The sequence below is a fragment of the Scyliorhinus canicula genome, chromosome 5 (assembly GCF_902713615.1).
Source record: "Scyliorhinus canicula chromosome 5, sScyCan1.1, whole genome shotgun sequence".
In the NCBI taxonomy this organism is placed as follows: domain Eukaryota; kingdom Metazoa; phylum Chordata; class Chondrichthyes; order Carcharhiniformes; family Scyliorhinidae; genus Scyliorhinus; species Scyliorhinus canicula.
This window is the reverse complement of record NC_052150.1, coordinates 170,804,872-170,829,586: the sequence shown is the minus strand read 5'-3', so window position 1 is coordinate 170,829,586 and position 24,715 is coordinate 170,804,872. Positions and strand designations below refer to the sequence as shown.

The 24,715-nt window shown below is 48.0% G+C and overlaps 1 protein-coding gene across 1 annotated transcript in view; it reads right to left on the bottom strand.

Moving 5' to 3' along the window:
* Window positions 1-24,715, bottom strand: part of malrd1 (MAM and LDL receptor class A domain containing 1) — a 499,008-nt gene that overhangs the window by 124,363 nt on the left and 349,930 nt on the right. The window contains exons 30-31 of the mRNA XM_038796452.1: window positions 21,301-21,465; window positions 3,567-3,745 (exon numbers count right to left, since the gene is read on the bottom strand). Of these exons, the coding sequence (XP_038652380.1) occupies window positions 3,567-3,745; window positions 21,301-21,465 (344 nt within the window). The remainder of the gene's footprint in view (window positions 1-3,566; window positions 3,746-21,300; window positions 21,466-24,715) is intronic.

The following is a 24,715-nucleotide window of genomic DNA, read 5'->3' as shown; positions in this document are numbered from 1 at the left end:
GACTCTCCCCATTTGTCTCACTGAAGAACAAACTTGAGCACAACTGACATGAGTGGGCACAGCCAGCTGGAGTGATGCTTGAGCTCAAGACCCTTACCCCATTTGAGGATTGAGCCCTTGAGTTTGTCGGCGAAGAGCAGGACAGAACCTGCTCAACAGCTTTGAACCTCTCAAGCTGTAACTACTGGAGTTACAACCCCATAAGCATGAGAATATCACTAAGAGGTTTTCTTAACTATTGCAGTTAATTGTTCTGAAAATCTGAAGTGACTTCTTGAAGTAAACTGTTTGTTTGTTGTGCTTTTTTAGCCGCAGCATCTCCATCTGGTTGAAACCTCGAATCAGATGGTAGTTTAGCAAATAGAATGGAATTCCTTGTTTTGGCTTTGCTTTTTCCCTGGTCCACAAGCTGGGGTAAACAACAAAGTCCTCCTGGATGAGAGATATTCGGGGCCACATTGAGGCAGAGTGGTGTCCATCCTGGGTCTCCCAAGCATTGTATTTAATTGTCTAATTTTGGAGGGAGGATGATCTGTCACAAATTTTAATATTCTGTGATGGAAGTAATGATAACCCCCGGACCCGCTCTCTGCGGCCAGGTTTATATCCTTTCCACTAGAGCAGTCATCTGAGATAAAACTAGAGCACCACATTAGCTACCAGGAAGGCAATTCCCAGCAGGTGCATTCCAGAACATACGTTGCAACTGTGCACTTCCTGTATTTGAGTCCCATGAGTTCATTTTTTGCCTGTAGTTATTTTATCTGCTTTGTCTAGTTTGACAAAAGAGCTCAATGAATCCATTTCCTGAGGACGACATTCTATCAATTTTCTGCATCCGTTATGCTTATTTCAACTGCCTCTGATTCACAATTCATGTGCTGTTTTCAAAGATCTTGATCAGAGTTCCTTTGGAATAATGAATGCCTACAAATTTGCCTTAATTACCAGCATTAACCTTTTTTTATTATTGTGACACTGCAAGCTACATCAGTGGAACCATTCGCCAATAAGTATCCCTGGGTGATGGTTGTTGAGTGTGTTTGTGTTAAGTACAAGACTCATAATGACTTACAGTAAAAGCTACAGCTGTACAGGGTCATAGTGGGACCACAACTGGAGTATTCCATTCAGTTTTAGTCTTCTTATTTAGGAAAGGATATAATTGCATTAGATGTAGCTCAGTGAAGGTTCACATGACTGAATTCTGGAATGAAGGGTTATCTTGTGTGGAATCATTGAGCAGGTTGGGCCTGTAGCTATTGGAGTTTAGCAGAATGGTAGGTGATGCAGACATGTATTCATGAAAGAGAGGTCATGCTCAATCAATTTACTCAAGTCTTTTGAGGCCATTACGAGCACAGTGCACAACGGGGAACCGGTGGAATGTGGTGCATCTGGTTTTCCAGAAGGTATCCGACAAGGTGCCGCGTAAAAGGTTGCTGCATTAGATAAAGGTGCATGGCATTACAGGTAATGTATTAGCATGGATAGAGGATTGGTTAACTCACAGGAAGCAAAGAGTGGGGATAAATGGGTGTTTTGCTGGTTGGCGATCAGTGGCAGCACGGTAGCACAAGTGGCTAGCGCTGTGGCTTCACGTGCCAGGGTCCCAGGTTCGATTCCCTGCTGGGTCACTGCCTGTGCGGAATCTACACGTCCTCCCCATGTCTGTGTGGGTTTTCTCCGGATGCTCTACCAGCGCAGATACTCACAGCTTGGTGGGATTAAGGCTTCTGGGTCTTTCACTGGTGAGCACCTCAAAGCTGATGATCCACAGTAGGTGGAAGCAGGGACGTCCCAGGGATCTGGCATTAAGAGGGCTGCCGGAGCCCAGGACTTTGCTAAACTCCCAGCTAATCACAAGTCCCTGGGTCCAATTATTCCAGGATTGATAGAACTACAAAGGCAGAGTTCCGAGAATCAGGAGGGTTGACAGCATCCATTCTCAGACTGCAAAGTCAGCTGGAGTAGATGGTGCTGTCAATGCAACGCAACAAAGCCAACACTGCGAGGGTGGCATCCGCAGAGGAGACGTTGGTGAAGGACATGAGTTCCATGGCAGGGGGATGTCCGCTCCATGGCTCAGCTCATGACCTCCATGGTGAGGACATGAGTTCCATAGCTGAAGTCATGAGTTCATTTGTGGGAATCCATGAATGTCTGCACCAGAGCACAGTGGGGTTTCTGGAACTCATCTACGGATTTTGTGGATTCCCTTCAGCTGTCCCTCTATCCCATGGAGAAGGGAAGATAATCAGCAAGAGCACAGACCAAGGTCCTCGGCCCATGGGACCCAGGGGAGGTGTACAGCCCATCTGATTACCCCCCCTCCCTGTGAGCGACCCACCTCCAAACATAGAGAAGGGTAGCACTACGACCCATGCTGCCCAAAAGTACACTCGGACCATCAAGTTCCAGGTCCCGCAGGGGATACCTAACAAAGTCATCTCAGGCAACAGGGCACGAGAAACAGAAGTACCCCTCTCACTCGGGGGAAATGCAATTGAACTGAGATTTTGGGCCTGCTATTTTCTCACGGATGCAGAGTGCAAAATCATCTCCAACATTTGTAAATAATTTTGCTTGCCAAGTTCCATTCCTTGGAACAGTATTTCCCAAAAGCAAACAATCATAGGTAATTATCATGAAACTGTAGGCTGGATTCTCCTGCCCCACCTGCCACAGGAACGCTATGGCAAGATACCGACAATGGAAAAATCCATTGACCTCGGGCGGGATTCTCCGGTATTCAGGCGAACACGGCCGGAGAATCCCGTCCTGCGTTACAGTGCTTTATGCAAATAAGACAAAGAGGGCAATACTGTATAAAAGAAGATGCTGAAAATCTGAAATAAAAGCTGAAAGTGCTGGAAATGCTCAGCGGGTGGGGCCGCATCCGGGGAGAGAGAGACAGAGTTAATGTTTCAGGTTGTGATCTTTCATCAGAACCTGTCTCTGGAAAACCAAACGGCGTCAAAATAGTGGGAGCTTTGTTCTGCACATTCTCAGACATTGAGAGTGGTTGGCACTGTCCCAGCTAAAGGTGGCTATAAATAATAGAGGCAGGAGGGTGAGAATTAACAGAGAGTGAAAACCTGTTTGCTCATCTAGGATACCTGGTAATAGGGTCACCATGTTGAAAGACCAATGCACGATGGCACAGTGGTTAGCACTGCTGCATCACAGCTCCAAGGACCCGGGTTCAATTCCGGCCTTGAGTGACTGTATGTGTGGAGTTTGCACTTTCTCCCCATGACTGCGTGGATTTTCTCCGGGTGCTCCGGTTTCTTCCCACAGTCCAAAGATGTGCAGGTTAGGTGGATTGGCCACGATAAATTGCCCCTTAGTATACAAAAGGCCATGTGGGGTTACTGGGTTATGGGGATGGGGGTGGAGGGATAGGTTAAGGACGGTGTTCTTTCTAGGGGCCGGTGCAGACTCGATGGGCCGAATGGCCTCCTTCTGCACTGTAAAATTCTCTGATTCTATGAACAATGTACTAATTCACTGAGCCATACCAGATATTAGTCAGGATATTAAAAATAATGAATGGACAACCTTACTTCTTCAAATGTTTTCCTTACTTTTAGAATTCCCATTTCTTTTGAACCATGAATATAGTACCAGAATCGCAGGCGACAGACTCCAACACTTGCTGGAAATGGATGGGTGGTGGTTATTCTTGCAATGTCACCTTCAGACTGAGCTGCGGAATTAATGTACAGAAACATTCCTCCAATCCCTTCAAAAGAAACAAATAGCATTATGTACTTATTGAATTTCTCAGCATCAGTAGAGCTGGCAAGTAACAATTGACACATCATGAGCAGCACAAATTGATGTTGTTCTGTTTGCTTGCATGCAAATATTACAGAATACGTCTCCATCATGCTCATATCAACAGTAAAAAGACATCACTCACATCACCCTCATAAAAACATTAATCTTTGCCCACCATTGTGAGCTAGGGAACTCACTGAAAAGAATAATTATCCACTTCAGCAGGAAAGGCAGGATTTGACATATGAATTCCCACATTAATGAAAATTGCACAGATTAATGAGTTTTCCCTGTCTTGCGGAACACAGAGCAGGCGTGTTTGGAATGTTGAAGGAAAGTAAGCCACTATGTTTTCTTTGTAACATGTTGGAGGAATTTAATTTGCACAATGTGAAACAAAATAATTTTTGTAGCTAAATATTTTTGTCTGAATGTTTTTTCCTTCTTCCCAGTTGCTCTGGTTTGTGTTTTGTTCATAATATTGGAACATAGGTACAGAAGTAGGCCATCGAGCCTGCCGAGCCTGCTCTGCCATTCAATACAATCATTCGATCATGCCTGTTCGGAGACTTCAATGTCTTCAATGGCCATTGGTTGGCAATTGCCTTCCAATTAATCTGGGTTCCACAGCAGATTTGCTACTTTCTCTGTCTCTGGAGTAACATTTGAAACTTTATGACTGTGGTATATTGTCTATACAGCACAGAAGCAGGCCATCCAGTCTATACAGATGTTTATGTCCCACACAAGACTCCTTTCACCCTAATTCATCCAGCTCTATCAGCGTATATTTCTCCCTCATGTGGTTATCTAGCTTCTCCTTAAATACATTGGTGTTATTTGCCTCAACTACTCAATGTGGTTCCAAGGCCCACAGTCTAACCACGCTCTGAGTAAAGACTTTCCACCTCAATCTCCTCTTTGAGATTTAGTTCCCTTGACAACAGGTTAGTAATGCTGCTCCAGTTTCTCGTTAACATATTAGCACCTTCGCAGTAACTAGCATCACCTCTGAGGCATACCACCTGTCCTACTACATCAAGTACTTCACCAGGATCCCCAAAGAGATCCTGATGTCTGTGTGTCTGTTGTTGCTCGGGAGGATATTAGCCATGCACACCATGTTGTAAGGTGCAAACAGTGTGATCTAGTACATGGTTTTAAGAAAGAAAATCGGATTTCTTCCTGGAAATTTCAATAAAACAAAGACTGTTGACAATCATCCACAAATTTTGTACTATAGACAGTTGTAAATAACACAAAAGTGCTCTAAACGTCAGCACAAACAATTGTGAATTTCTTTGGTTTTTTTAAGCAGTTCATTGCTCTTTGTGTTATCCAGGGATTACTACCCTCACAATCCGACTTCTAAATCATAAACCTAATTGCTGAAAATTCCTTTGCAGAACCTCAATTTTATTTCTTTCAATTGGACAATGTAAACCATGACCTCTGACTGTTAAAATTATGTAAATTGAAGTTAAATTCTAATAAATAATGAATATGAAAATTTCGGTACTTGAGCCTCAATCACTCTGCTACTAAGCGGAACCTTTGTACTCTCCTGGCCTTTAGCTCCAGTGGCCCTAAGTTACAGGGGTTCATGTTACTTATCATTGTCTTGCGAGGGTCTGCCTGTTCTTCACCAAGTAAAGCCTTGCCTTTCAATAGTAATATTGTGCAGCATGCAACAAACAATAATTATTTTGTCAATGTGCTCCAGGCTATTGCGTAGCAACAGCAAAGCACTCCAAGTACTAGAAAATGTCTTTAGTTGGCAAAAGGTCTGCTCTGTTTACATTTTTGCTTCATGAATATACACTTTACTTTGTTTTGTCTTGTGAGAAAAACATGTGAGAGTTCATCAAATGGGTTATTGAGCAAAGGTCGAAGGGGATATTCTTGCTCATGTGACGCTGTGACTCATGCTTAGCCTTCTTGCAACTTCAAACAATTGTGACAGAAATGGAAGCATCATGACTGCTTTCCGGGTAGTGGTCATTTCTGTGCAGAAAGTCGTACCTGTCTATTCTGTATCTGGGAATACATTCTTATTGGTACTGCATCACGTGATGTGTAGTGACGTGAGTAGAGTATTTGCGCAACCTTTGAGCAGATTATCACCTTGATTGTATGAGCAACACCCTTAATAAATCTCTCCTAATAAATATAACCCTGTCAAATGGAACTCTTTTCTATTCATGAAGGTTATTGTAGAGACAGATGTCTATTTGACTGAATACATGAGTTCGATAACATTTGCACCTTGGGGAAACTTGCCATGTTGGGAAAAGGTGCAGTGCTATCTTGTTCTATGTGGAAAGTAAGGAAAGAGTTTACATTGCAGGCATCTTACATTATGCCAATTAGAGTTTGGGAATGCTATTCCCCTCTTTCACTTATGCCAAATCCCGGAGCAAAATTCCAGGCTGAGATGCCAGTGTAGTACTGAGAAAAGGTTGTGAAGGTATTATGTTTCAAACTAAGACCCTGTCTGCCTGTGTAGACATGCCTCTGGTCGCCCTGTGGCATGTTTCTCTGTGGTGGGAGGCAGCCCATCATTGGTCGGCAGTGGGATCTTCCTGTTCCACCACTGTCAATGGGATTTCGATGGACTTCCGGTTGCGGCTATGCGGAGCTAAGCCGCACGTTCGGCAGCTCCCGCTTTAAGAGGACTTGTGGGCTCTTTTAAGGACCCCAAACGACGCTGATTCGACGATTCCCGGTGGATAAAGGGGTCTGGAGCAAAACCCCCCGGGATTTATGGTGCGGACTCGAAGTGGGGCGAGGAGAAAAACGGCAGCAGCTCCCCTGGAAAAGCGGGGGAAGGTGGACAAAATGGCGGGCGGTGGAGCCCCTGAGGAGTGGAGGCAGTAGGCTGAGGAGCGGCAGGCGGCCCTTCTGCGCTATTTTACGGAGCTGAAAGGAGAGTTGTTGGAATCCCTGAAGGTGACGACGAGTAAGCTGCTGGAGACCCAGACAACCCAGGGTGCAGCGATACTTGAGTTGCAGCAGCAGGCCTCTGAGCGCGAGGAGGAGGTTTTGGCCCTTGTGGGGAAGGTGGAGATACACGAGGCGCTTCATAAAAAGTGGCAAGATCGGTTCGAGGAGATGGAGCTTCGGTCACGGAGGAAGAACCTGCGGATCCTGGGCCTTGAGGAGGGGCTGGAGGGCTCGGACCTGCCGGCCTATGTGGCCGTGATGTTGAACTCGCTGGTGGGGGCAGGATCCTTCCATCTGCCCCTGGAGCTGGAGGGGGCCCACAGAGTACTGGCCAGGCGGCCAAAGGCGAATGAACCACCGCGGGCGGTGCTGGTGCGGTTCCATCGGTTCAGTGACCGGGAGTGTGTGCTGCGCTGGGCCAAGAAGGTGAGGAGTAGTAAGTGGGAGAATTCGGTAGTGCGTATCTACCAGGACTGGAGTGCGGAGGTGGCCAAGCGGAGAGCCGGGTTTAACCGGACGAAGGCGGTGCTCTATGGAAAGCAGGTGAAGTTCGGCATGTTGGCCGCCTGTGCGCCTGTGGGTCACCTACAAGGACCGGCATCACTACTTTGAGTCCCCGGAGGAAGTGTGGACCTTTGTGCAGGCTGAAAAGCTGGACTCGAACTAGAGATTGGGGGCTGTGGGAGTTTTTCTATTTCTGTATCATTGTTTATGCTGTAGTGGGTTATTCTGTTTGTTTGTTTTTTCTCTCGCTTTCGGACGATGTGGGTTATGGTTTTGTGTTCTAAGGGGGGTACTGGGGTTTGTGGTTGATCTGTGTCTTTGTTTGTACGGAGTTGGTGGTTGGGTTGGGACTGCGGTTTGGGAGCTGCGTTGGTAGCGTGGGGCAGTGTGAAAGCGCGGGCTTTTCTCTGGTTTCCCGCGCTGCGGGACGAGGGGGATGGAGCTGGTGGCGAGGGGCATGGTTACTAGACCGGGTTTCCCGCGCTGAAGCGGTGCCAAGGAGCTGATGCAGGGGAGGAGGGGGGACCTCATATCGGGAGGGGTTGGAGTTAGAGCGGGAGCTGCCAGGGTCAGCAGAAGTCAGCTGGCTCACGGGAGTACAGTGGAGGGAGAGTCGCGGCTAGGAGGGGTCCTAGCCTTGGGGGGGGGGGGGGGGGGGGGGGTGGATACCGGGTTGCTGCTGGATTGGCCAGGGAGGAGTTGGTGCGGGACGGGGGGGGTCGGGGTGAGGTTCTATCGCCGTGGGAAACGGGCCGAATGGGTGCTGGCCAGGGGCGAGCAGTCGATGGGCTATGGCTAGTCGACGGGGGAGGGGGCGGGGTGCCCCCTGATCCAGCTGATTACGTGGAACGTGAGGGGGTTGAATGGGCCGGTTAAGCGGGCCTGGGTGTTTTTGCATCTGAAGGGGCTGAAGGCGGACGTGGCCATGCTCCAGGAGACCCACCTGAAGGTGGCGGACCAGGTCCGTCTGAGGAAGGGGTGTGTGGGGCAGGTTTTCCACTCAGGGCTCGACTCGAAGAACCGGGGGTGGCGATCCTGGTAGGGAAGAGGGCGGCGTTTGAGGCGTCTGAGGTTGTGGCTGATAGTGGCGGCAGATATGTGATGGTGAGCGGTAAGCTGCAGGCTGAGAGGGTGGTGTTGGTTAATGTGTACTCCCCAAATTGGGATGATGCTGGTTTCATGAGGCGTATGTTGTGCCTGGAGGTGGGGGGCTTGATCATGGGGGGGGGGGACTTCAATACGGTGCTGGATCCCCTACTGCATCGTTCTAGTTCAAGGACAGGCAGGAGGCCGGCGGCAGCCAAGGTGTTGAGGGGGTTTATGGACCAGATGGGAGGAGTAGATCCCTGGAGGTTTGGGAGGCCGAGGGCTCGGGAGTACTCTTTTTTCTCCCATGTGCACAGGGTTTATTCCCGCATTGATTTCTTTGTTTTGAGTAGGGGACTGGTCCCGAGGGTGGAGGAGGCCGAGTATTCGGCTATTGCGATTTCGGACCATACTCCGCATTGGGTGGATCTGGAGATGGGGGAGGTGCGGGACCAGCGCCCGCTTTGGCGTCTGGACGTGGGGTTGTTGGCTGAGGAGGTGTGTAGGAGGGTTCGGGGATGTATCGAGAGGCACCTCGAGGTCAATGATACTGGGGAGGTCCAGGTGGGGATAGTGTGAGAGGCTCTGAAGGCAGTGATTAGTGGGGAGCTGATCTCCATCCGAGAGGGGGGAGAGGAGGGAGAGGGAGAGACTGGTGGAGGAGCTGTTGAGTGTGGATAGGAGGTACGCGGAGGCCCCGGAGGAGGGATTGCTGGGGGAGCGGCGTAGCTTGCAGGCCAAATTTGATTTATTGACCACCAGAAAGGCGTAGACACAGTGGAGGAAGGCGCAGGGAGCGGTCTAGGAGTATGGAGAGAAGGCGAGCAGGATGCTGGCGCACCAGCTTCGTAAGCGGGACGCGGCTAGGGAGATTGGTGGAGTGAAGGATAGAGATGGGAATGTGGTGCGGCAGGGGGCAGAGGTCAATGAGGTCTTTAGGGATTTCTATAGGGAACTGTACCGGTCGGAGCCGCCGGCGGTGGGAGGGGGAATGGAGAATTTTTTGGACAGGCTCCGATTTGCAAGAGTGCAGGAGGAGCAAGTGGAGGGACTGGGGGCGCCGATTGAGTTGGAGGAGCTGGTCAGTGGGATTGGCCACATGCAGTCGGGGAAGGCGCCGGGACCGGGTGGGTTCCCGGTTGAATTTTATAAGAAATATGCGGACCTGCTGGGCCCCCTGTTGGTTAGGACCTTCAACGAGGCATGGGAGGGGGATGTTCTGCCCCCGACGATGTCTCGGGCGCTAATCTCCCTGATCCTGAAGCGTGATAAGGACCCCTTGCAGTGCGGATCATACAGGCCGATTTCACTGCTGAATGTAGACGCCAAGTTGCTGGCAAAGATCTTGGCCACGAGAATAGAGGACTGGGTGCCTGGGGTGGTACATGAAGATCAGACGGGTTTTGTGAAGGGGCGGCAGCTTAAGAGGATACTGGAAGTCTGCAGAGGGATTTGGATAGGTTAAGTGAATGGGCTCGGGTCTGGCAGATGGAATACAATGTTGACAAATGTGAGGTTATCCATTTTGGTAGGAATAACAGCAAACGGGATTATTATTTAAACGATAAATATTAAAGCATGCTGCTGTTCAGAGAGACTTGGGTGTGCTAGTGCATGAGTCACAGAAGGTTGGTTTACAAGTGCAACAGGTGATTAAGAAGGCAAATGGAATTTTGTCCTTCATTGCTAGAGGGATGGAGTTTAAGACTAGGGAGGTTATATTGCAATTGTATAAGGTGTTAGTGCGGCCACACCTGGAGTATTGTGTTCAGTTTTGGTCTCCTTACTTGAGAAAGGACGTACTGGCGCTGGAGGGTGTGCAGAGGAGATTCACTAGGTTAATCCCAGAGCTGAAGGGGTTGGATTATGAGGAGAGGTTGAGTAGACTAGGACTGTACTCGGAATTTAGAAGGGTGAGGGGGGATCTTATAGAAACATTTAAAATTATGAAGGGAATAGATAGGATAGATGCGGGCAGGTTGTTTCCACTGGCGGGTGACAGCAGAACTAGGGGGCATAGCCTCAAAATAAGGGGAAGTAGATTTAGGACTGAGTTTAGGAGGAACTTCTTCACCCAAAGGGTTGTGAATCTATGGAATCCCTTGCCCAGTGAAGCAGTTGAGGCTCCTTCATTACATGTTTTTAAGGTAAAGATAGATAGTTTTTTGAAGAATAAAGGGATTAAGGGTTATGGTGTTCGGGCCGGAAAGTGGAGCTGAGTCCACAAAAGATCAGCCATGATCTAATTGAATGGCGGAGCAGGCTCGAGGGGCCAGATGGCCTACTCCTGCTCCTAGTTCTTATGTTCTTATGAACACTAATGTGCGAAGGCTGCTAAATGTGATAATGATGCCGGCAGCAGAAGGAGAGGCGGAGATTTTGGTGGCATTGGATGCGGAAAAGGCCTTTAACAGGGTTGAGTGGGGGTACTTGTGGAGGTGTTGGAGAGGTTCGGGTTTGGGGTGGGGTTTATTAAATGGGTGAGGTTGCTGTACGAGGCCCCGATGGCGAGTGTAGCGACAAATGGGAGGAGGTCCGAGTACTTCAGGCTCCACCGTGGGACGAGGCAGGGGTGCCCCCTGTCCCCCTTGCTTTTTGCGCTGGCAATTGAGCCTCTTGCCATGGCACTCAGGGAGTCGAGGAGGTGGAGGGGTTTGGTGCGAGGTGGGGAGGAGCACCGAGTGTCGCTGTATGCGGACGACTTGCTGCTGTATGTAGCAGACCAGGTGGGGGAACGCCGGAGGTGATGGAGATTCTTGCTGAGTTTGGGAGTTTCTCGGGATATAAATTGAACCTGGGCAAGAGTGAGCTGTCTGTCGTACACCCGGGAGATCAGGAGGAGGGGATTGGTAGGCTTCCGCTAAAGAGGAGTTTTAGGTACCTGGGGGTTCAGGTGGTTAGGAGCTGGGGGACTCTGCACAAGCTCAATTTTACTAGGTTGGTGGAGCAGATGGAGGAGGAATTTAAAAGGTGGGACATGCTGCCGTTGTCGTTGGCGGGTAGAGTACAGTCCGTTAAAATGACGGTGCTCCCGAGGTTTTTGTTTTTGTTTCAGTGCCTCCCCATTTTCGTTCCGAGGGCCTTTTTTAGGAGGGTGAACAGCAGCATTCTGGGATTTGTTTGGGCGCACGGGACTCCGAGGGTAAGGAGGGTCTTTTTGGAGCGGGACAAGGATAGAGGGGGGCTGGCGCTGCCCAAACTCTCTGGGTACTATTGGGAAGCTAACGTCTCGATGGTACATAAGTGGGTAATGGATGGGGAGGGGGCAGCATGGAAACTGATGGAGATGGCGTCCTGTGGAGACACGAGCCTGAAGGCACTGGTAACGGCGCCGCTGCCGCTCCCTCCAACGAGGTACACTACGAGCCCGGTGGTGGCGGCTACCCTCAAAATATGGGGGCAGTGGAGGCGACACAGGGGGGAAGTGGGGGGCTCGGTGGAGGCCCCGCTGCGGGGGAACCACCGGTTTGTCCCAGTGAACATGGATGGCGGGTTCCTGGGGTGGCACAGGGTGGGCATTAGGAAGTTGGGAGACCTGTTTATCGATGGGAGGTTCGCGAGCCTTGGTGAACTGGAGGAGAAGTTTGAGCTCCCCCCGGGGAATATGTTCAGGTACCTTCAGGTCAAGGCGTTTGCTAGGCGACAGATGGAGGGGTTCCCTTTGCTGCCCCCGCGGGGGGTGAGGGATAGGGTGCTTTTGGGGGTGTGGGTCGGGGATGGGAAGGTGTCTGACATCTACCAGGTAATGCAGGAGGTGGGGGAGGCGTCAGTAGAGGAGCTGAAGGCTAAGTGGGAGGTGGAGCTGGGGGGGCAGATTGAGGAGGGGACATGGGCAGACGCCCTGGAGAGGGTGAACTCCTCCTCTTCATGTGCGAGGCTTAGTCTCATCCAGTTCAAGGTGCTGCACCGGGCCCACATGTCCGGAACTAGGATGAGTAGGTTCTTTGGGGGCGATGACAGGTGCGTCAGGTGTTCGGGGAGTCCAGCGAACCATGCCCATATGTTCTGGGCATGCCCGGCACTGGAGGAGTTCTGGAAGGGGGTGGCGAGGACAGTGTTGAGGGTGGTGGGATCCAGGGTCAAGCCAGGCTGGGGACTCGCAATATTTGGAGTTCGGGTGGAGCCGGGAGCGCAGGAGGCAAAAGAGGCCGATGGCTTGGCCTTTGCGTCCCTAGTAGCCCGGCGGAGGATCTTGCTGCAGTGGAAAGATGCGAGACCTCCGAGCGTGGAGACCTGGATTAATGACATGGTGGGATTCATTCAGCTGGAGAGGATCAAATTCGCCCTGAGGGGGTTGGTACAAGGGTTCTTTCGGAGGTGGCAGCCATTCCTCGACTTTCTGGCTCAACGATAAGGTACTAGGTCAGCAGCAGCAGCAACCCGGGGGGGGGGGAGGGGGGGAAGGGGAGGAAAGGGGGGAGGGTTTAGGGGGATAGTGCTTAAGTTAATTTGCTTATTGCTAATTTATTTTGTTGTTTATTGGGGTTGGGGGGGTGGGGGGGTTTGTTATATGCGTTGTTACGGGTGACGGGGGGTGTTTATTACTATTATTGCTATTGTTATTATTGTTTTGTTGATATATATTTTTCAAAAAATTCCAATAAAAATTATTTTTAAAAAAAGTCAATGGGAATTCCCATTGAATCAACCCTTCGCTGCCAGGAAACCCTCGGTGGGGGGGCACCATCAGCGGGACTGGAAGATCCCACTAGCATGAACAGGATAATCTCACCCAAAATATTTTATGCTCCAATGGTTTTGTTTATCACCTGTCATAGAGTCATCGAGGCCCACAGCACAGAAAAGGCCCTTTGGCCCATAACGTCTGCACCGGTCAAAACAAATACCTAACTATTCTCATCCCAAACTATTCCCAACTCTTCCTCAGCTAGCTAATCCCAACTATTCTAATCTTTCCATTTCAATGAATATGCAGAAGCAGTGATTAAAGCCTTTGAAGACGTAGGGCGAGATTCTCCCAAAACGGGAGAAATCCCGCTTCTGGTCCGATTCTGGTCCCCGGTCGGGGCTAGCAGCCCGACGCCGTAGGCTCCGGCAAGACGGGCTTAACGAAAATCGTTAAGCCCGCTTGCCGGAGTTAGCGCCGGCTGACGCGTCATATGACGTCAGCCGCGCATGCGCAGTTTGGAAGACTCCAACCCGCGCATGCGCGGGTGACATCATCGCGTTTTTGCGCGAAACCCGCGCATGTGCGGGCCGGGTTGCCCCTCAGCCGCCCCGCGAATGGATACTGCGGGGCGGCGGAAGGACAAGTAGTGCGCGGGCATCGGGCCCGCTGCTCGCGATCGGTGCCCACTGATCGCGGGCCCATGGCACCCTTGGCACAATCGGTGCCATGGTTATTAATAGCGAGTTTGTGACGCCGTTTTTACGAACGGCAAGACCAGGTGTGTTTGCCGTTCGTAAAAACGGCGGAAAGGGCTGGGACTTCGGCCCATCTAACAGCTGAGAATCGCTGCCGGCCGTAAAAAAACGGCGGCAGCGATTCGGGTCGGGACTTCGGCGGGGGGGTGGGAGAATAGCGGGAGGGCGGCAAAAATGTCGGGAAGGCCCTCCCGCTATTCTCCCACCCGTCGTGGGGGGCGGAGAATTTCGCCCGTAGCATTCAGCATTAAGATTGGGGAACAAATGACTACATCATTTAGATTTGCAGATGTATAAACTCTTGTCACAAGCACAGAAAATGGATTTCTGAACTAGTGGATAGACATGTAACAACACGCATGATCTCAGAATGAAAGTGAACATTGACAAAACCAAAGCAATGCATATCTCAAAATTATCAAATAATAATCTGTTTGTTTGTTAGTTATTTATAGCACAGAAGGAAGCCATGCGGTCCATCGTGTCTGCACCGGCTCCCAAAAGAGCAACGTAATTAGTCCCATTTCCCAGCCCTATCTCCATAGCTCTCTAATTACATCACTTTCAAATAAATATCAGCTCTGTTTTGAAACCTCCTATGGAATCCACCTGCACCACTCTCCCAGGCAGCACATTCCAAACCCCAACAACTCTCTGAGTAAAGAAGTTTCTCCTCATCCCACTCCTAGATCTCTTGCTGACCATCTTACACCTCAATAAGATCACCTCTTTATCTTCTCTGCTCCAAGGAGAACAAGGCCAATTTCTCCAATCTTTCCTGGTGTCAAAAATTCCTCATTCCTGGTATCATTCGAGTAAATCTCCCATGTACTCTCTCCAGGGCTTTAACATCCTTCCTTAAATATAGTGCCCAGAACTGAACACAGTACTCCAAATGTTGTCTGACCAATGATTTGTAGAGGTGTAGCATCACTTCCTTGCTTTTATACTCTATGGGCACAATCTTCCCAAATGGGAATAAAGTTCCCGAGCGAGCACGTTTAGCCGCGTGTTTCCCGGCACGCGCAGTGCTGAGAAACACATGGCTTTTCAATGCACCTTGCTTTGAATAAGGGGCCTGAACAGGGTACACTGCTCGCTGCAACTCCCCGAGGCCCACAAAAAAATCCCCGATCTCCCACCCCCTCCAGCCTGAACGCAACATGGGAGTGTCACCACCCCCACCCCAACACCCATGGCGGGCAACCCCGGCCCAATTACACATGTGCAAAAAAATGCAAGCTTGGCACCTTGGCAATGGCAACCTGTCAATGCCCCTGCCAGTGCCACCTGTGCACCTTGGCACTGCCAGGCTGGCAGCCAGTTGGCACTGCCAGGGTACCCAGGTGGCACAAGCACTGCCAGGGCACCACCCTGCCCAAATGGCAGGCAGTTGTGGCCCACGATCCGCTTGGAGACCCCCACAAGTGCTGTTCCATCTGACCCCGTTTGTGGGGACCAGTACCAAACGCGCTCGCCGGAGGTCACCAAGGTGAAGGGATTTAATCCCAAAGCCACAAGTTCCTTGGGAATCTGCACATTAGAGTAAGGCTTACTGCCTCGCTCTAATATGCAGATTTGCCAGAAACTATTGTGGGCTGAATTCCCCTTACAATGCCTTGCGAGATTGCATTGAATCTTGCAAGGCGCTGCAAATTGGGTAGATCCCGGGAGCAGAGTATCACGGCTTTAATCGGCCACGCTGCGCCGTGGCAAGCTGCTTTTCTGGTGCAGCATGGCTGGAAGATCGCGCCGTATGCCTCTATTTGTAAACCAAGGATGCTATTAAGCCTTCTTATCAACTGTTTCAACTTGCCTAGCCACCTTCAGAGAATTATGCATTTGAACCCCGAGAACCCTCTGCTCCTGTACTCCCCTCAAAGTTGTACCATACAGCCTATATTGTCTCCCCATGTTTCTCCGACCAAAATGCATTACCTCACATTTCGCTGCATTAAAATTCATCTGCCAACTTCCCATTTAGCCAACTTGTCAATGTACCTCTGAAGTCGTTCAAACAAAGAGCAAACAAAGAACAAAGAAAAGTACAGCACAGGAACAGGCCCTTCAGCCCTCCAAGCCCGTGCCGACCATGCTGCTTGTCTAAACTAAAATCTTCTACACTTTCTGGGTCCATATCCCTCTATTCCCATCCTATTCATGTATTTGTCCAGATGCCCCTTAAATGTTACTATCGTCCTGTAGCCACCAGGGGTAGCCACGTCCCGATTACAAAATGGACACTTTGCAAAGAATGCAGGGAAAATGGACAATGCTGAGAAAGCAAGCAGGTGCAAGGTTTGTCTGTTGATTGGAGCTGTAGCTCCCTGACAAGACCAATACTGCAAAGCCATTACCATACTAATGAGCCATTTCCGGGGACAAAAGTGTAACATTTAGGTAAACGATACTAAGGCAGATACCCCGGCACCAGAGGAGGCTAGAACAAAGCAGGCCAACGTCCACCTAGGACACGCCCAGCAATCAAGGCACCCACCCCTTTATTGGAGGAGATCCATAGGAATGATCAAGATGCGGTCCAATTAATTGGAACCAAGTTCAAGGCCCGCCCAAAAGCGCGCAAAGCCTGTTTCTCACCTCAAACCATATTGCAAGAACTCAAGTACTTAGGAAGCATTCTGCAGCTGGAAGGCGCATCATAGAAATAACAAGATTAGTGATAGGAAAGACTGTATTAAGTAAGAATAGACAGTTTCTAACCGGAAAGCTGAATAAACAACTCAAGAAGGAACTCGTAAAGAGTTTGATTTGGACTGTCATTCTTTATGGATGTGAGACTTAGATCTTACGGAAACAAACTTGCTAAATAGCTTTGAAATGTGGGCTTGGAGGAGAATAAAAAGGATCTGCTGCACAGAAAAGGCAACAAATGATGAAGAGAATGAACAAAGGAGGTGGGCATCACTGGCGAGGCTAATATTCACTGCTCATTTATAATTGCACTTGAGAAGGTGGCAGTGAGCTGCCACCAGAAGGTGCAGGCACACCCACAATGCTGTAAGGGAAGGAGAGTCAGGATTTTGATCCAGTAACAGTGAAGGAACGGTGACACATTTCCAAGTTAGGGTGGTGAGTGGCTTGGAGGAGAACTTCCAGGTGGTGGTGTTTCCATATATATATATATATATATGCTGCCCTTGTCCTTCTAGATGGCAGTGGTTGTGGATTTGGAAGGTGCTTCACTAATTTAGCTGAAGTTTTTGAAGAAGTGACAGAGAAAGTTGAATGAATGCTGTTTGTATGGAGTATGAGTAAACATTTGACAAAGTATCACATAAAAGGCTGGTTAACAAAATTGATACTCATGAAATAGGAGGGTCACTGTAAGTACAGATAAAAAAAGGACAGAATGGCAATATTTTTGTCTTTCAAAGTCGAGGATGGTGGACAGTGGTGTTCCCCAAGGTTCAGTGCTGGGACCACTGCTCTTTTTTGATATATATAAATGACTTGGAGATTGGAATGCTGAGCAAAATTGAAAAATTTGCCAATGAGACAAAACTTGGAAGAACGGCAAACAGTGGGAATGGTACAAATTGACTGCAATCGGACACGGGATAGCCTAGCAGAATGGGCAGGCCAGTGGTAGATGGAATTTAGTTAAGAGAAGTGGGAGGTGATGCATTTTAGCAGAAGTAATAAGGAAGAGGCACATTTTACTTAATGACACAGATCTTTTAAAAAAAATAAATTTAGAGTGCCCAATTACTTTTTTTTCCCAATTAAGGGGCAATTTAGCATGGCCAATCCACCTAACCTGCTCATCTTTGGGTTGTGGGGTGAAACCCACGCAGACACAGGGAGAATGTGCAAACTCCACACGGACAGTGACCCAGGGCTGGGATTCAAACCGGGTCCTCAGCGCCGCAGTCCCAGTGCTAACTAGATAGGGTGCTCTTTCAGAGGGTAGGTGCAGACTGAATGAGCCGAATGGCCTCCTTCTGCATTGTCAGGATTCTATGTTTCACGTCTATCTCCATGTAAGGTGCAGGGGATTTATGAGACAGAGCTTTCTCACGCAGCGAGTGGTAAGGACCTGCCGCTCATTGCTCACAAGGATGGCGGAGGCCATGGGGATACAGTGAATAATGTGACTAACTGTTTTCCCTGCAGAGAATTAGCATGGATTTGATGGGCCATATGGCCTCCTTTTATGCAATAAATGACTCCATTGGACAGATTGTCTGGATCCCGATAGGTTGGAAATGGAGCGGGGACTGAAAGTAAAATGTCCCCGAATCTCCATTTTTGCCCTCACAAATTTTCCCAAGGCCAAGATAATCATAGAATTTACAGTGCAGAAGGAGGCCATTCGGCCCATCGAGTCTGCACTGGCTCTTGGAAAGAGCACCCTACCCAAGGTCCACACCTCCACCCTGTCCCATAACCCAGTAATCCCACCCAACACTAAGGGCAACTTTGGACACTAAGGGCAATTTATCATGGCCAATCCACCTAACCTGCACATCTTTGGACTGTGGGAGGAAACCGGAGCACCCGGAGGAAACCCACGCACACACGGGGAGGATGTGCAGACTGCACACAGACAGTGACCCAAGCCAGAATCAAACTTGGGACCCTGGAGCTGTGAAGCAATTGTGCTAACCACAATGCTACCGTGCTGCCTGATGAGGGGCTGGGCTTTAGTACAGGCTTGTTCCCAGAGAGGAACTAATATACATCAAGTTGGGCTGATTAAGAGCCCAGCTCCAGGAAGTTTTTCTTTACATTTTCAGCCAGGTGGCAAGACCACAGCAGCTGTCTGGTGTCAGACCAATTACATGGAGGCAGTGATGTGCTGCGGAGGTGAGAAGGGTTTCAAAAGGGAAGTAAAAATGGTATTTCACATTTAAAGGGCTTACAAAGTTCCATTTCAGGAAGAGTGCTGATGGAAATTGATCCTTCATCCTCAGAAATTTAGGTCAATTGAGATGAGATGCAGCAGCCTGCACAGGAAAGGCTGAGCATTGGGCAGTGCCTTGACCAAAGGACCTATATGGGGAGAGTCAAAGATACCTACAGGACAGTGGACCTGTGCCAAAGGAGACTGTGAATCTCGAGAAGGATGGTCACAGCTGGGAATCTCTGCGGCAACTCACCGATGGTGTATAACCCAGATGGCAGATACCCTGCTTACTGCTATTGCACAACATATCAGGATCACAGCTGATGGGGCATTGTGGGTTCGAAGGGCACTGGCACTCCAGTGCCTGAAGCGGTCAGATGGTGCCGCAGGTAGAGTGAGTTTTAAAAATTTGTTCATGGTTAGTGGGAATCGCTGGCTGGGCACTTATGAGTCAACCACACTTTTGTGGCTCTGGAGTCACTTAATGTCCTAATGGATGTTGGTGAACCAGATGGGTTTTTAAGACAATTGACAATGGTTTCATGGTCACCATTTTAACTCCAGATTTTTATTAATTCAAATTTCACCATCTTCCATGGTGGCATTCCCATGGTGGGATTTGAACCCAGGTCCCCAGAGCATTACCCTGTGTCCCTGGATTACTAGTCCAGCAACACTACCATTACTCCACTGCCTCCCATTTGCTAAAGGCCTTGCGACATGACAAGGTGTTCTGCTCCTTCTACCTTTAATGGTTGCGGTGGGTGTCAGAAACCTGTCCCAATTCCTGCCCCCACTAGCTGTAATTGGGCAGGAAATCTGCTTCCACCCCAAATGAGGGCAGGAAAACCGAAACTCAGGTCCCCCCAGAAGTGGTTTCTGTCCCAGAAGTGACACTACTCCTGTATCCTGTCTCCAAGGGGAAAATCCAACCCTGTTACTGTATGACTCTTCATATGAAATGAAAAACAATAGCCGAAGGCCTGCTTGCCAGTTGTCCAGCCAGCATCGCAAAATGATGGAATTGGTTCTTTAAAATGTTGGTCAGTGCACTTATCACTAAGAAGGAAACCAAACCTCAACCATGGAATAAGGAAAAGCCACTTTGCATTCAACAATAGTTGAATAGTCATCAATAATTGGATATGAAAAGTAAACATAAAATGCTTCGAAATTGATTTGCTTTTATTTTAAACAAAAGTTAATTGCAGAAAATGATGTGTTAAAATGGATTACTCTTCACTTTCTAATGAATAATACTTTACAAATACATAATTCCCTTCAAATGCCAATAATTATTATTTACATAACACAGAGTAATAAAATGTCCCAAGGTCTTTCAGAGATCATGAAATTAAATATTTTCTTTTTTTCAATAAATTTAAAGTACCCAATTATTGTTTTTCCAATTAAGGGGCAATTTAGTGTGGCCAATCCACCTAACACAACTTTTCGGTTGTGGGGGTGAAACCGACACGGACATGGGGAGAATATGCAAATTCCACACGGACAGTGACCCAGGGCCAGGATCCAAACTCGGGTCCTCAGCGCTACAGTCCTAGTGCTAACAACTGCGCCACATGCCGCCCCACAAAATGAAATATGACACACAGGCACATAAGGAAATGTTAGGACAGATGATCAAAGCTTGGTTGTAGAAGTAGGTTCTAAGGAGTGTTTTCATGGAGGAAATGAGGTAGAGAGATGGAGTTGTTAACAGCAGGCATTCCAGAACTTGGGCCTAGATAGGTCACCAAATTGGAACAACTAAAATCGGGGATGCTGAAGGGATTGGAATTAGGGGAACACAGATACCGCAGAGGATGTAGGACTGTGGGAGATTACAGAGGTAGAGAGGGCTGAGGCCCTGGAGGGATTTGAAAACAAGAATGAAAATGTTAAAATTGAGGCATTGTTGGGAACGATGGTAGGTTAGCGAGAACATGGATTTGGATTTGTTTATTGACACATGTACCGAGGTACAGTGAAAAGTATTTTTCTGTGAGCAGCTCAAACAGATCATTTAGTACATGAAAAGAAAATAAAAGAAAAAGAAAAAACATAATAGGGCAACACAAGGTACATAATGTAAGTACATAGACACCGACATCGGGTGAAGCATACAGAAATGTAGTATTAATCAGATCAGTCCATAAGAGGGTCAGTTCAGAGTCTGGCAACAGTGGGAAGAAGCTGTTTTTGAATCTGATTGTGCATGTATCTCCTGCCTGATGGAAGAAGTTGGAAGAGTGCGTAAGCCAGGTGGGAGGGGTCTTTGATGCAGACAGGGGTGTGTACAGTGCTTTGCTTCCTGAAGTCAATGATCAGCTCTTTAGTATTGCTGACATTGAGGGATAGATTGTTGTCGTTGCACCACTCCACTAGGTTCCCTACCTCCCACCTGTATTAAGGCTCATCGTTGTTCAAGTTCTGACCCACTATGGTCGTGTTGTCAGCAAACTTGTAGATGGAGTTGGAACCAAATTTTGCCACGCAGTCGTGATGAGTGAATGGAATTGACTATGAATCAAGACATGGGCAGTAGACTTTTGGATGACCTCAAGCTTACAGAAGTTAGAATGTGAGAGACTGTCCAAGAATGCAATAGAATAGTCAAGTCTAGAGATAACATGATGAGGGTTTCAGTAGTAAAGCGCTGGGGTCAGGGGCGGAAATGGGTGACTTGGTACTCTGCACTGATGCTTTGTGATCGATAAAGCAGATGTACTTACCGGGGGTGTGATCAGTTACTGGACCAGTTCCTGCAGTGATGCTTTTGCTTCCTATAGTCCAGTCAAAATCATCATCATTCTTTTGCATTAGGTTACAGTTAGTGAACCAAGGACTTCCAATTGGCCCATCAAAATTACAGCTTCCTGGAATATTAACAAACTGTGCTGAAGAAACAAAAAACAAAACTCATTGTAGTAAATTGTATTGAGGATTGACACCACACCATTTATTTGTGTGCAAGAAGTACGCAAGACCACAAAACTCTAGCTGCCAGCTTTCGGTGCAATGCATCATTGTGAATTTCCTTGCAGGGATTCTTCCGATAATCTTGGCAGAAGATTGGCAGAAAGCCCAGGTGCATGCATAGGTACATAGGAATTAGCAACAGACGTAGGTAATTCAGCCCTTCGAGCCTGCTCCGCCATTCAATCGGATCATGGCTGATCTCTTCCTGGTCTCAAATCCATCTCCCTGCCTGTTCCCCATATTCGTTTAACAAATCGGTTTCCACCAATTTACAGCTGTCACAGAAGATTTCCCAAACAGATACTTGTAAGTATTGAAGTCATACAGCTGACAATCACCTCACATCAAATTCAGAGTTGAAGGGAGCCAAATCAAGCAAATCTCTTTGGACAGGCATGACCAAGGCAAAGAAAATTAAACCAAGTTTCCACCAGACCCCCACTTGTCCACACCACTCATTAATATGGAACAAGTCACATCTAGTAATATTACAAAATCTCCAAGCATTATCAAACCATTTTACCAGCTGATGGAGTATCAGGGAGAATGACAACAGTCAATTAAGCAGCTGGCATATGAAAAATAAACACTGGCCTTGCCAATTATGTTCACATCGTATGAATGAGGAATGAATAAAGATGGATTTTGAAATGAAAAACATAAGCAACTCTACTCTGGGGTAGAAATTATGGAACATGGTTATAATAAGGGCATGTTAATTAGCAAGCATAGATAAGAAAAATGAATTGGGTATTATTTATTATTTCTTTATTAAGAATCTTGGATAGAGGTCAAAGACAAACTTGCATTTGTTAACTCCAGTTCCCTTCGCAATATCTTATGGAATTATTTCACCAAATGCATCAGTGTAACTTGGCTTTCGAAATATCTGTAGTTTGCTACAATATAAACTGTAATAGAACCAGAGCATAAAGTGCAAAGGGAGGCCACTCAGCCCATCGAGTCTGCACCGACCCACATTAAGCCCTCACTTCCATCCTATCCCCACAACCCAATAACCCCTCCTAAACTTTTTGGACACTAAGGGCAATTTAGCATGGCCAATCCACCTAACCTGCATGTCTTTGGACAGTGGGAGGAAACCGGAGCACCTGGAGGAAACCCAGACAGACACGGGGAGAACGTGCAGACTCCGCACAGACAGTGACCCAGCGGGGAATCGAACCTGGGACCCTGGCACTGTGAAGCCACAGTGCTATCCACGTGTGCTACCGTGCTGCCCATAAATATACAATTACATTGGACCATGACAGCTTGTTGACTCTACTTAAGGGTTGGGGGCAAAATAAATCTACAGACTCTGGTTGCAAACTAATGGTCCTTTATATATATGCTACCATCCATCCAATTTTTCAATATTTGCTGGGTCAGGTGAGCCAGGACAGAAATCGGCTGAGGTTATCCATGAAGGGCGCGCCTTCTCAACCTTGCCTCTCGCCTGAGGTGTGGTGACCCTCAGGTTAAATCACCACCAGTCAGTGCTCTTTCAAAAAAGGACAGCCTATGATCCTCAGGGACTATGGCAACTTTTACTTCAGAATGTGAAAAAGTGAAATATTACATCCTTTAAGTCTATAACCTGGCAGAGGAATATATTGAATTCTATCATGTAGTCTTGTAAAGTAAAAGAAGAAATCTTTTTATAATAGAAACAGTCAATATTCTCCTATTGTAATGACTTAAGTACATGAGAGGTGGCTTCATCAAAGTTAGAAACTGCCATCAATAAAATGTGAATATGTAATTGATCCTCGTGCACGGAAATTGAAACTGCCTTCATATATTTTTCACATCAATGTCAGAAGCACATATTCAGATGTTGAGTCAATGGAGCATATGATGTTTAAAGATAGTCTGAAAATCAAAATTGAATCCTTAAGGGGGAGGGGGAGCAGCCCCAAGTCGTGGTCCACATAGGTACCAACGACATAGGTAGGAAGAGAGATGGGGATGGGGATTTGAGACAGAAATTCACGGAGCTAGGGTGGAAGCTGAGAGCTAGAACAAACAGAGTTGTTATCTCTGGGTTGTTACCCGTGCCACGTGCTAGCGAAGTGAGAAATAAGGAGAGAGAGGAGTTGAACACGTGGCTACAGGGATGGTGCAGGAGGGAGGGTTTTGGTTTCCTGGATAATTGGGGCTCATTCTGGGGTAGGTGGGACCTCTACAAACAGGATGGTCTTCACCTGAACCAGAGGGGTACCAATATCCTGGGGGGGAGATTTGCTAGTGCTCTTCGGGGGGGTTTAAACTAATTCAGCAGGGGGATGGGAACCTAAATTGTAGTCCCAGTGTACAGGATGTTGAGAGTAGTGAGGTCAGGGATAGGGTTAAAAGTTCGAAAGAGGGCACCGGCAAGCAGGATGCTGGTTTGAAGTGTGTCTACTTCAACGCCAGGAGCATCCGGAATAAGGTGGGTGAGCTTGCAGCATGGGTTGGTACCTGGGATCTCGATGTTGTGGCAATTTCGGAGACATGGGTAGAGCAGGGACAGGAATGGTTGTTGCAGGTTCCAGGATTTAGATGTTTCTGTAAGAACAGAGAAGATGGAAAAAGAGGGGGGGGTGGGGCATTGTTAATCAAGGAAAGTATTACGGCGGTAGAAAGGACGCTTGAGGACTCGTCTACTGAGGCAGTATGGGCCGAGGTTAGGAACAGTAGAGGAGAGGTCACCCTGTTGGGAGTTGTCTATAGACCTCCGAATAGTCCCAGAGATGTAGAGGAAAGGATTGGAAAGATGATTCTTGACAGGAGCGAGAGTAACAGGGTAGTTGTTATGGGGGACTTTAACTTTCCAAATATTGACTGGAAATACTATAGTTCGAGTACTATAGATGGGTCAGTTTTTGTGCAGTGTGTGCAGGAGGGTTTTCTGACACAGTATGTAGACAGGCCAACAAGGGGCGAGGCCACATTGGATTTGGTACTGGGTAATGAACCCGGCCAGGTGTTAGATTTAGATGTAGGTGAGCACTTTGGTGATAGTGATCACAACTCGGTTATGTTTACTTTAGCAATGGGCAGGGATAGGTATATACCGCAAGGCAAGAATTATAGCTGGGGGAAAGGCAATTATGATGCTATTCGGCAAGATTTAGGAGGTATAGGATGGGGAAGGAAACTGCAGGGGATGGGTACAATCGAAAT